At 37.8% G+C, this 13,076-nt stretch overlaps 1 protein-coding gene across 1 annotated transcript in view; it reads right to left on the reverse strand.

The window, feature by feature from the left end:
* The window catches only part of tbl3 (transducin beta like 3), a 57,904-nt gene that overhangs the window by 15,351 nt on the left and 29,477 nt on the right, over positions 1-13,076 (reverse strand). Inside the window, exons 12-17 of the mRNA XM_067423197.1 lie at positions 11,482-11,540; positions 11,248-11,354; positions 7,743-7,878; positions 7,168-7,398; positions 3,670-3,740; positions 3,352-3,508 (exon numbers count right to left, since the gene is read on the reverse strand). Of these exons, the coding sequence (XP_067279298.1) occupies positions 3,352-3,508; positions 3,670-3,740; positions 7,168-7,398; positions 7,743-7,878; positions 11,248-11,354; positions 11,482-11,540 (761 nt within the window). The remainder of the gene's footprint in view (positions 1-3,351; positions 3,509-3,669; positions 3,741-7,167; positions 7,399-7,742; positions 7,879-11,247; positions 11,355-11,481; positions 11,541-13,076) is intronic.

Below are 13,076 nucleotides of genomic sequence, written 5' to 3' on the forward strand. Positions count from 1 at the left end.
CCAATGACAGTCCCAATAGTTATTTTTCAGTTAGAGAAACAGACGAAGCTTCCGAAAAATAGGAGTTGCTTGCTTTATTTTATGACATAGTATACGCCGCTAAATGTGGACATCAGACAGTCTGGTATAAAGAGGTGAGACGTACTGACAGATAAAATAAATACACGACTGCGATAGTCTATATGATTTGTCTGACTATCTTCAGGCAGTCGTATTTACCATGTTTACGATGGTAATGGTTAGTGCAAATAGTCTTTTACATCACTATTTCTGCCTTATACTGGGGTCAAAATCCACATCGGCTCACAAACAGAAGTAATTTCAAACACTTGCCGCTGTCTGAAAGTGAGTTGAGCTAAAATGGTTTTAAAATGACTTTAACGCTGATGATCAGGTATATGAAAACATCCACGACGCCACCGTCTCCAAACTCAGGTAAATTCCACCTTTGTTCGTAAACACTCCTCTAGCCCGAGCTGGCATGCTTTGGACCAAGGTGCTCGTGGGCCAAAAAACCCTGACCCTTGGCCCAGAGGAAGCCCCAATGAAGCCCAATCAACACCCGGAAGTTACAGTGGTAGTAACGCGACCGCCCCTGGCAAGCACTAGCACGCATGCATTTGCACCGACAGTGGAAAGACGATTATTGATTCTTAATACTCTGTTGTTGTTTTTTGTGATGGTTGTGCTTGAGTCCCTTGTTTGTCCTGAGCAGTTAAACTGCCCATTGTTATTCACAAAAATCCTCCAGGTCTTGCAAATTCTTCAGTATTCCAGCATCTTTTGCATGTTTGAACCCTTTCAGCAGTAACTGTATGACTTCATTTAGCACTGCCCTTCGGAAGCAACAGAAGATACTTCCATGTTTCCCGGAAAACAAATTAAGAACAATTTCTGTTAATCTTCAAATTCCAAAGTTTCCACCCCCATTTTGAAATATGCAAAAGATGCTGGAAGACTGAAAAATTTGCAGAACCTAGAGGATGTTTCTGAAGAACATTGGGATGCTTAATTGCTTAGGACAAACAAGGGACTCAAGAACAACCATCACAAAAAAAAAAAAAAAAAAAAAATAGCCGTGGATCAGCAAGGGAACTTCGTATTAAGAATCAAGGGTACATAAACTTTTGAATGGGTTATTTGTATAAATTCAGCTATGTTTTTTTTTTTTTTTTTGTGGACTACATGTTAATTTATGTAAAATATCTTATTCGGGACAGTACTAAATGAAAAGTAACATGCATTTTGTATGATCTCTCTAATTTTGTTAAAATTATTCACAATTTTACAGATTCTGCAAGTGGTTCACATACATGCAACTGTATATATATGTATGTACAGTAACACACCGAGAGTCAATCTTGCTATTAACCTACTGACCTACTTAACTACAATAAAATGTGCTTTTATGAGACAACATCCGACCTAAATTATCCAAACAACATCTGACCTAAATTAATAAATCATATACTTGGCCCACATTTGTGTGTTGTTGGACTTGTTGCACACAATTTGCAAGCACAATATTACAAGTGGGGAAAAGAACATCTGTTCATCTGTTGTAATAACTTAATGTGTAATGACTTTCTGCTGATGTAGCAAATATATCAATAATATCACAAGGTTAATCAAATCTGATGAATGAATCAAGATCTCCTGAATGGAAATACAGTATAAAAATATTGCTCAATATTAGGCTTCAATAAAAAAACAGTAAAAAGTCTCGGTAACACTTTACAAAAAGGTTCATTAGTTAACATGAACTAATAATGAACTGCACTTATAAAGTATTCAAAATGTTAATTTCAACATTTACTAATACTTTATTAAAATCTTATTAACATGAACAAACCATGAACAGCTGGATTTTTATTAATTAATGTTAACGAATTTTGTGTTGTTCATGGTTAGTTCATAATGAATAATTATTGATTGTTTTATTAATTCATGTTAACTAATGCATTAACTAATGTTAAATAATACAACCTTATTGTAAAGTGTTACCGAAGTCTCTTCTGCTCACCAATGTTGATCAAAACCACAGTGAAAACAGGAATATTGTGAAAATGTTTTTTTCTTTTTTTTAATATAACCATTTTCTATTGAAATATATTTTAAAATGTAATTTACTCCTGTGATTAAAGCTTTTCAGCATCATTATTCCAGTCTTCAGTGTTATATGATCATTCAGAAATCATACTGATATGATTTGATGCTCAGGAAATATTTCCGATTAATAACAATGTTGAAAACAGTCATGCTGCTTTATATTTTTCATTTGAATATTTAAATCTTTTGAATGAAAATGTATGCAACACCAAATTTATGTAACATTAAAACAAATATAAAGGCTTGAGATATCTGCTTTATCATCTCAATTGTTGCATAGCAGTACATAATAATCCAGAAATAAGGAACTGGAACATATTCATAATTCATCATCAGTGCCATGGTGTAAAACAATGGCCTTTTTACTTTGGTATGTAAAACTCCCCATTTCCACACAAGATACAGTTTGCAATGTTTCATTTCGCATTGGGTTTCATAACAGGGCGTCATAACCAGAGGTGTCAAGTAACGAAGTACAAATACTTTTGAAATTTTGGGTATCTATACTTTACTGGAGTAATTATTTTTCTGCCTACTTTTTACTTCTACTCCTTACATTTTCACGCAATTATCTGTACTTTCTACTCCTTACTTTTTAAAAAATAGCCTTGTTACTCCTCTTTCATTTAATCTTGTTTAAAAAAAAAAAACTATGCAGATAAATCGTGTCATCCGGATAGTGTGAATTTGATTGTGGTTGGATGAGAAGTGTAAACATATACCATTCCAACACCCTATTGGTTACTACGCGATCCATCGCGCCTGCACAAGACTCAAAGCACAAATCACACACGGTGTTGCCAGATTGGGCGGGTTCCAGCACGAACGGGACGGGGACGAGCACGCACTTTCAGTCAGTCAGCGATCAGCAGCAGATGCGCTCATTCATGACTGCTCCCAAATTTTTCAACATTAACATTTTAATATAACATTATAGTCATTATGGCCTTTAGAAAAATGTTTTTGAGGAGGTGGGGTTGTGCACTACAGGCCCCTGTGGTGTGGCCTAACCTTTTGTCTTTAATGGCATTTTTTTCCGTACATTACTTTTACTTTTATAGTAGTTTTGAAACCAGTACTTTTACACTTTTACTTAAGTAAAAAGCTTGAGTTGATACTTCAACTTTTACAGAAGTATTTTTAAACCCTTGTATCTATATTTCCACTTGAGTAATGAATGCGAGTGCTTTTGACACCTCTGGTCATAACTTTACGTCGAGGACACACATAAGGTGGACTGACCTTCCACAGTGTGATGGTGGAGTCGGCTGATCCCGTCACCATCAGCTCGTCTTTGCTGCTGCCATGCAGAGCCCACACTTTGTCCTGGTGAGCATCAAATGTTTTCACACACTCGTTCGTTTTTATGGTCCACAGCTTTACAAGTCCATCAGATCCACTGAAGAATGACAGAGAAACAGAGTTGGGTCAAAAAAGCATGTTTGTTTTATGAACCACAAGCACTAAAAAAATGCTTTAAAAACATTCTCATTCAAATGATTTTATATAGTAACTTGAACATAGTGCAGGTGAACTGTTTGAACCGCAGTCAGTACCCACCTGGACACTAGTTGAGTTCCTCGACTGACAAATATGATCTTTAGCACAGAGGCATCATGTCCCTCAAATGTCTGCAGAGATAAAACAGGTATCATATGAAATTCTGCAGTATTCCAGCATCTTTTGCATGTTTGAACCCTTTCAGCAGTAATGCATCTTCTGAAAGAGTACAGAATCTCCTGACCAAAACGCATGCAAACACAACACTTTTTAAAAATTATTATTAAAATGATATCATGTTCAGATCTTCATACTAGGGGTGCACCGATCCGATATTAGGATCGGAAATCGGCCGCGATACTGACGACAAAGCTGGATCGGGGATCGGAAAAATGAACAGATCCACAGGCCGATCCAGGTGTTTTTTTGTTGTGTTTTTTTAATCGCAGCAGAACCTTACGTCATTCGTCAGCTTCACGTGTGTCGCGTGCTCGAAGCAACATGGAGCGAGCCAGAGAGTCGGATGTGTAGAGATATTTTATGCTTGCCACGCCAACTAGTTCATCTGTCTTAAATAATACTACCAATTTAATCCAGAAACACCATGTTAGGGAGCACGCTGCATTCCTGCAGCTCAGTAAAACTAAAGGAGTGGACAATACAGCCCAGGAACTAACTTTGAAGGATGCAAATAATTAATTTAGTGTAAGTGGTGACTGATAGTTGATAATGCTAATGTAATGAACTGACGGTAACAACACGCTGTTGACGCTCGCGCATCTTGAGGAGAAATCAAAAAAGCGCCACTCACACATAGTAATTGCGGTAAACATTAAAAATGGTTACATTTTTATCTTTATAACATATGATACAGTTAAACAACTTCACACAACCAAATGTGCTGTTTCCCTGAATACCATCACGATTGAAAATGTCAATGATATCCTATGACAGCTCCATAAACAATCATTAACATTATTTACTTACATTTTAGATGCAATATTGAGTCTTTTTGTTCTATTTCAGCTGCGAAAATAGTTCCAAACAAAGATTCCAAGCAACAAAGTTCCAAAAAGCAGAACCATAACATGTCTCACGTGTTCGGAATGATTCAGTGGTTGAATCAAAGATTCAATAACCTGTTCGTAAATGACTGTCTCATTCTTAAAGGAATCAGTCGTTTGAATGAATCATTTGAATTAATGACTCAATGACTCACTCATTAAGACTCACCTACTGGTGGTTTACTTTCCTATATTTTTCAACATTTATTTTGTTTATTCAAAAATACAAATCTCATAACCTCACTTAATGCAGTAGTAATTTTTCTGGGTAAATATTTAATTTGATTGGTAACATTCCTATAGTGTCTTATTTAAATTTAATGTATAGATCAAATTTAAGAATATAATATAAAACCTGAAGCATAGCTTATATTTAATAAGATTAGGGGAAAATGCCCTTTATAAAGGTAAAATATCACTAATATGCAGATTTAAAATATGTCAAAGCTGATTGAACACTGAGAACATTGCTTCAGAATAAGTTATATTTACAACACACACACCCACACCCACACCCACACCCACACACACACACACACCCACACACCCACACACCCACACACCCACACACCCACACACCCACACACACACACACACACACACACACACCCACACACCCACACACACACACACACACACACACACACACACACACACACACACACACACAAATCTAACTTTTTTCCCGGACAAGCACGACAAGTGAATGACCATTTTATTTATCCGAAGGACAGACATGAGCATGCCTAATGTCGAGCCCTAAATTATATTTTAGATTTGAATGCACAATTGTTTTTTAAATAAATAAGAATTCAACACTTTGCATACATCTGTTATTTTGTCTACTTATCTTTATTTAGAAAAGTCTGGTGCCTTTAGTCTCTTCAAAGAAGGTGTACAGTTTATTATTAATTTAACAATAGTATCGGATCGGTATCGGGTATCGACAGATACACAAAGCCCAGGCATCGGTATCGGGACTGAAAAAGTCGGATCGGTGCACCCCTACTTCATACAACAAAATATTTTATTGGCTATTACATTTTCGTGTAAACTTTTTAAAAACTCTGGCAGATATTAGGATATATTGAATACTTTTAAAGTTACAAGCATGCCAACATAAAAAATAAAAATAAAATAAAACTTATGGCACTTAGGCAGGAATGTTGTATTCAATTTCTTGCATACAACAACAAAAAAATGTTTTTTTTGTTCTTTAGACATCCCTCTTTAAAAGATAAATATATCCAAAGTGTATCCACATTTGGTTTTTGATCTTCATATCTCTGGGATTGAACCATCAAACAATACTAAAAGGGAAGTTTGTTTAGAGCCAGAATCTAAAAGGATATTAAGATAACTTTAATACTTTTTGTGTTGCAGGCATGTAAACTTGAGGTAAAAAAATATAAGTGCTCTTCCCATTTTTGAACTGTCAACGTTGGCATACAATAAAAGATTGCAAAATTCAACATTATTTTAGTAATAGACCTGCCAATCTCTGTGTGAAAATAAAATAATGATGCTGCAATCTTTCTAAAATAGTTTTTCCCTCCTTCTAATTTGGCTTCAAATCTCCGTCCTCTACAGTGCATGCAGAAATATTAGGCACGTTGCTTTTCTGAACATATTTTTTTTCCAGACACATTTTACCAATTTTAAACCACATTAATCTTAATAACTACTATTCATTTTGTAGTGATATATAACTTTTTTTTTTTTTTTTAAAGGATTAAGGTGAAGAATTAGAGATGGAATAAACATGAACTCCAAAAACTTACTGCCTAGAGGATGTGGTGCTGGTCCGTCAAGAGTCACTCTCAACCTATCTCAACCTATAGGACTATAAAGCCTTTACGAAAAAATAAAACATGAAAATGTGCCTAATAATAATGCACACCTGAAGATAAGGAGTTATTCATTTCCAGCCTTCATGAACAATTATATACCACTTATAAATGATTAAATAAAATAACAAATAGTAGTTATTAAGATTAATGTGGTTTGGAATTAGTAAAATGTGCCTGGAAAAACCCCTCAGCAAATCAATGTGCTTAATTATTCTGCATTCACTATACGTAATAGTGGATTATTCAGTAAATGTACATTTGTGACATTTATCACTATGTTTGTCTTTCTACAGAAAAAAATATTAACAAAGGCAAAAATTTGAGCCTGTGACCTCTGGTTGAGTTGACGTGGAATGACACGTAATGACAGATAAGCCTTAAGAAACAGCATGTTACGATACACTAGATACGCTTTAAAGAAAAGCATGTTGTTGATAGCCAGGTGACCTAGGGCTAAATAACAATAACCAAAAGTCAAAGCAACAAGCATGTACCCAATAATAAACAAAGTCTAGAGCAACAAGCATGTTCACAATAACCAGATGACTCTTAAGCAATGACTGTTACACTATAGCTTTAAGGAACAAGCATGATACCCAGATAAGCTAGAAAACACAAATAAAACTCAACAACCTGCCAGTTACCTTGAGGCAGCAGAAGTCTTGGAGGCCCCAGAGCTTGATCGAGCCGTCTGCTGAGGCCGTGGCCAGGACCTGGTCCACAGGAGAGAACTGAACACACCAAATACCTCGACTATGACCTCTGAAGACGCCTAGCAGACTCATGTCAGCCAGGGACCAGAGTTTAGCCGTGCGATCCTGAGAGCCAGAGGCCAGCAGTTTGTCATTGGGAGAGATGGTCACACTGTTCACATCCTTCAGGAATATTCCAGCAAGAGACGGGACAAAAGAAGAGGGGGGTGATGAAAAACAAAAATGACAATCATGTGCATATAGACAGATTTTTTTCCCCTTGCCAATTTGTTATTTTGAACATGATAATGAATGATGATGAAAATGATAAATTATGATCACACAATAACAATGTGCATTTTTAGTCTTATCTCAACATCTTGTGTTGACACAATGGAAACACAAGAAAAAAACGTTTTTAAAAAAGTGAAAGACTGGAATTACTGAGCACGTGCTGTCAAAACATGTTCTCTGCCACGGTTCATATTTCCAGTGTGAGACTGAACGTGACGAGGGCAGAGACCGACCTTCTCATGAGCTTTCTCTGTGAGTCGTGCCGTCATCAAGGCCGGTTCACATCCCTCAGCGGGAGGAGGGTCAGGAAGTTCCCACACCTTAATAGTGCAGTCCTGACTGCCTGACACCAGGAAGACTTTCTTTAACCTGCATACAGTAACAGGGAAACACGAGTTAGAAGAGCTCAAAAAAAGAATACTTATTTGAAGTTATTAAGTTCACATAATACAAAATAATAAATGTGTAGAAATTCGTATACTGTTATAAACTTGAAAGTTCTGGCTCATTAAAAAATTCCTCTCATCATTTGCTCACACTGATGCCATTCCCAGTGTACATGTCTTGCTTTATTCAGATTAACAAAGATTTTTAGGAAAATAAACCATCTCTATGAGTCCATATAATGCTATGAATGGGTGCCACACAGTTGAAGCTTGAAAAACCACTCACAATAACCTTGATTGTAAACCATATGACCACAGTGGATGACTCGATGTCTTCTGAAGCCAAACGATAGGTGCAGGGACGAAAATTAGCACTCAGCAAGTGCCAAATGTGAGTAAAAAAAATCAGTGTTGGCGAGTAGATGAAACTAAATGTTTTATGAATTCTAGCAATGCAATGCTGTGAGAACATGAACGACGCTCTGAATAGTTGACGGGCCAGTGCTGCATCCATCCGTCCCCCTGAGATAAGAGATTTCTGTATTTTTCATCTGTAAAAAACCTCAGATGAAAAAAACGTCATTTAGCACCAGAGGCTTTTTTGACCAGAGGCTTGAGACTACAGCCAGTAGTAAGAGTTATTTCTGCATGTTTTCAACCCACCCATCCCTGGGGTGGGATCTCACTCATAGAATGTATAATGTGCATGGCCGCTCGGTGCAGAGCAAAGCGAGTGTTTTCAATGAATTTCTATGAAAGTTGAGCTTCCATAGGCATGAATTGAAAATGCGGCGGACTGGACACGCACCGTGAATGACCATGCGGCTGCGCTCATTTTACCTTTGGTTTAGAATTAGCTCTAATTCTGGGGCGGGTTGATTGAACTCTGGGTTCATTAGCCTATCATTCTTAATGGAAAACAACAACAAAAAGGTACAATTAAAAATAGACTCCATTGGCATGCATTATACGAGCAACGATTGGAGATAAAAATCTTCATTTGTGTTCTACTGCAGAAAAAAACACACCTACATCTTGGATGCCCTGGGGGTAAGCAGATAAACACCAAATTGTAATTTTTGGGTGAACTATGCCTTTTAAATAGGCCTTTTTCCGAAACAAAATCTGCCGTGATCATCTTGTCTGTCAGTGTCAATGAAATCTGACTCCTGTCCTCCTGCGTTTGAGCTGCGACTCTCGTTCGGCTCATGCTGTGTTGAACAGACACGTTCAGTTTTTAATTGAGTTGTCTGTTCTCTGTAACTGTACTAAATTATTTTTTACTATAAAAATGAAAAAGACGGTGGGGGCGGTGCCACGGTGGGCAAGTGATGTAACCAGTAGGCATGGCTTGGGAGTGTCCTCATAGGGCAGCTAAGCAAGTACATTATAGGAGTGTTTGTCTTTCATCCACAAGCCAAAAACACATTTTCTGGCTTTTCTCAGTCTAGAAGGCACTGACTTCTAAAATAATTTCACATTTGTACTACATAAATGAGCCAATTTAAATACACGTTCATCTCCCTAGCGGTGAAGTATCCCTTTAAGCCTTGCAACTTTAAATATTCAAGCGCAAGATCTGAAAGGCAACTTTTTTGCGCACATCTGAAGCGAGCCCCCAGAAATCCACCCAAATACTGAATTGAACTCTTTCACATCGTCTTGTGATTGCAAATGCCTTTTTGGCAAGTATCCTTGTAAACATAGTCAGTTATGTCTTAAGGGAACAAACTGTTGAGAAAAATAACGCATGTGTATCGGTATATTGGATCCGACCATTCGCTTAAAGTGACAGCAGCCTAATATATTCCTGAAACCGTCTTCTATAATGACATTAAAGGGTTACTTCAGCGATTAACATATGGCTTTGTATCAGTAGAAACCCTGGAGTATATTCAAATGATCGTGCTCCCCCCTCTTATAACCCCCTGAGACGAGAGATTTATGCATTTTATTTCTGGAAAAATTCCTCTCGTGACGCAAATTGACGATATTTGCGTCACGAGAGGAATGAATGCCCAGAGCCTAAAGACTACAGCCAGCAGAGGGAGCCATTTCCGCATGTTTTCAACTCGTGCATGGAGAATGGAGATCACACTTACAGCACAGCTCAGCTACAGGCATTAATTTAAACGGATGCTAAGCAATGTAAGTGTTTTAACTTCTCAAATTAATTTCTATAAAAGTTAAGCTTCCAAAGGCATGAACTGAAAACGCGTTGTGAATGTATGCCGCGAGTGTGGTCGCGATTACCTCAGCTCTCATCACGAGAGCTCATCAACTCATTTATGACGTTAAATGTAATCTGACTCCTAATCTGAGTCTGCTCTGAGACTCACGCGGCAACTCGATCGTTATATTGAACACACGCGTTCAGTATTTAATTGTAAACTCAGTCACTGTAATCCAATAGCGGTGGCGTTGGGAATGACCTCACAGGGCAGCGAAGCATTCTCGGAATTGTAGTCTTTCATCCCCATAAGACAAAAATACATTTTCTGTCTTTTCTCAGTCTAGAAGGCACCAAATTCTAAAATAATTTCACATTTCTACTACATTAATGGCCCAGTTTAAATACAGATTCATCTTCCCAGCGCTGAAGTACCCCTTTAATCAAACAACAAAAGACAAAGAAAAATCACTCACTGCTCTTGACTGAATATTTTTTGTAACTTTAGTAATGATGAATCTGTTTAATTTACACAGCGAAGGCTATGCAGTGTTGCATTTCTATACCTGAGAAGAGTGAATTTTCACTGGAATCTAAAAATCTGCCCATTTCATGGCTGGTAAAAATATTTATGGCCGGCGGGAGGGCTATATTTCCTTAAGTCACCAACCACTGGCAGGCGTTGCAAAGTTAGTTTTAGTCCCTGAATAGGTGAGCATGTATGGTTTGATTAAAACAAGCGGACCAAGACATTTGAATATTGAATGAACCGCACTAACAGAGAAATGACAGCACCTTTTCATGGGGTCTCATCCTGCTTTCCAAACGCACTCTGGTGAGGTTCGATTGAAATATGAACGCAACACGGACTAAAGACATCTAAACTAACCAAAAACAGGAAGTGATGTCACAATGTGCGAGCCTAAATAGTACAGTGCTCAAGCATGCCTGGTCCTTAAAAGCGTCATAGTGGCCAGCTGTGATAGAGGCACACTCCTTAACACATTTTATAAGCTCTTCACGAATTATTTCACGAAACATTATCAGTCAAGCAAAAACTGTGTCAAACATTCAGGAAACAGACTTTTCAAAGATGGACAGACCTACGATCAGCTGCAGGTGTTTTTGCACATCTTGACTTGTATTGCTTATCGAACCGATATATACAGTGATATAGCTGACCTGGAGCATGCGATAGAGCCCACGGCATTGGAGTGTCCGCTGCCCTGAGCCACGCAGTGCACGTAGCCGCTCTCTGGATCCATCTTCCACAGCCGCAAGGACTTGTCCTGCGTGAAAGGTCACATACATATCTTCATGTGTGGGCGAAACTATGCATACATATATTTTGAATGCCATGACACACCAGTGAAAAGTGATACACCTTGTGCATCTTTCTAAGAAAAAGTAAGTCACCTTTGCACAGCTGGCAAACATTGAGCCTTTGCGGAACACGTCAATAGATAAGATGGTATCTGCAGACAAATAATCAGAGAGGATCATCAGGAGATGACAAGGTAATAGAGCTCCACTCATCCATGAGAATGTCAACAATGTGGACTGATGACTCAAGAGGTGCATGAAGAATCTGTTCAGTGTGACATTCACTGTAGGCCTGTCACGATAACAAATTTTGCTGGACGATAAATTGGCCATGAAATTATTGCGATAAACGATAATTGTCGTTCTGAGACCATTTTAATCTAAAATAATGATAATGGCATAAAAATGCACGTACATCTTTTCAAAGATCAATAAACTTTAATTTCTAAAAACTATTTAACACTAAAAATGGAAAACATTTCAAATAACCACAATAAATGAACAAAACAACCAAAAACAATAAAAGCATGGACTCTCAGCCTGTTTAAAAATGCATTTAAATAAGTACCAAAAACAATAAATAAAATGGATGAAAACTGCAACGGATGATTGTGTTTTAGGTGCATATTAGGGGGAGCACGGTTCACAAAACCCACGGTTCGGTTCGTATCACGGTTTTAGGGTCACAGTTTTCCGTTCTGTACGGTTGTTGTTGTTTTTTTCTTTCTTTTAATCCAGAAATATACTTCAGCATATGATATATTAATTATACACAATTTAGGATACAGTATTAAAAAAAATCTTATATCATAGCCTAATGCTATGCACAAACTGAACTTGACATTCTCGGAGGAAAGTGATATTTTGATACAGCAAGAGATAAGACATTGATGACATGCTTTTCATTTATTTGGCAAAAAAAGGAGAATGTATATTGCTATCTCTACAGGAACTTATGTGCCTTTTTAGTACACAAAGATTGAACTGGAGAATTAACTTGCATATATCAAACTTCAGTGTAGCTTTAAGCCTCGTCTATACACGACGCGTCCGCTCGAGCCTGAGGGTGCTCGCGGCAAAAATGACGTTGACGCGGAGTGCGTGAGACCCCATTTCGCTTGCCGTTGTACACGTCAAATTTCGTAACTTTGTGTGTGGCTCTGCAACCGAAGAGTTACTAGTTCCAGACGAATCTGCTGGCCGAGAATGACGTCTTATCACGCCGCACCCGGTCTGCGCATAGAGTATAAAAACCTCTCCGAACGGACGAGGCGCGCGCAGTCAACGAGAGAGAGGAGGAAAACAAAAAAGCATGCAAATGGCAATTATCACGGCCGGAAAAATTATCGAGCTCATTTTTTTTATTGTGCGATTAATTGATTTATCGACTATCGCGACAGGCCTAATGTAAGAGTAAATCCCACTTGCTGTCCACGTCCAGAAGGTAATGAAAACATCCTCAAAGTAGTCCATATGTGACATCAGTTGGTTAGGTCAGCCTTTCTCAAACTTTTTTCAGTCAGGGCACCTTTCAAAAGTGCATAAAATTTCAAGGCACCCCAGTTTAAAATATATTTTAAAAACACTGCATAACCCAAATTTAAATGCAAATGTCCTGTTTATTTAGACCGGGCAGTAATGAACAGAGCATAATACTCCATTTCAAAGTAAAAACTGTCCGGTCCTTG

This window comes from Pseudorasbora parva, chromosome 2 (genome assembly GCF_024679245.1).
Source record: "Pseudorasbora parva isolate DD20220531a chromosome 2, ASM2467924v1, whole genome shotgun sequence".
Lineage (NCBI taxonomy): Eukaryota > Metazoa > Chordata > Actinopteri > Cypriniformes > Gobionidae > Pseudorasbora > Pseudorasbora parva.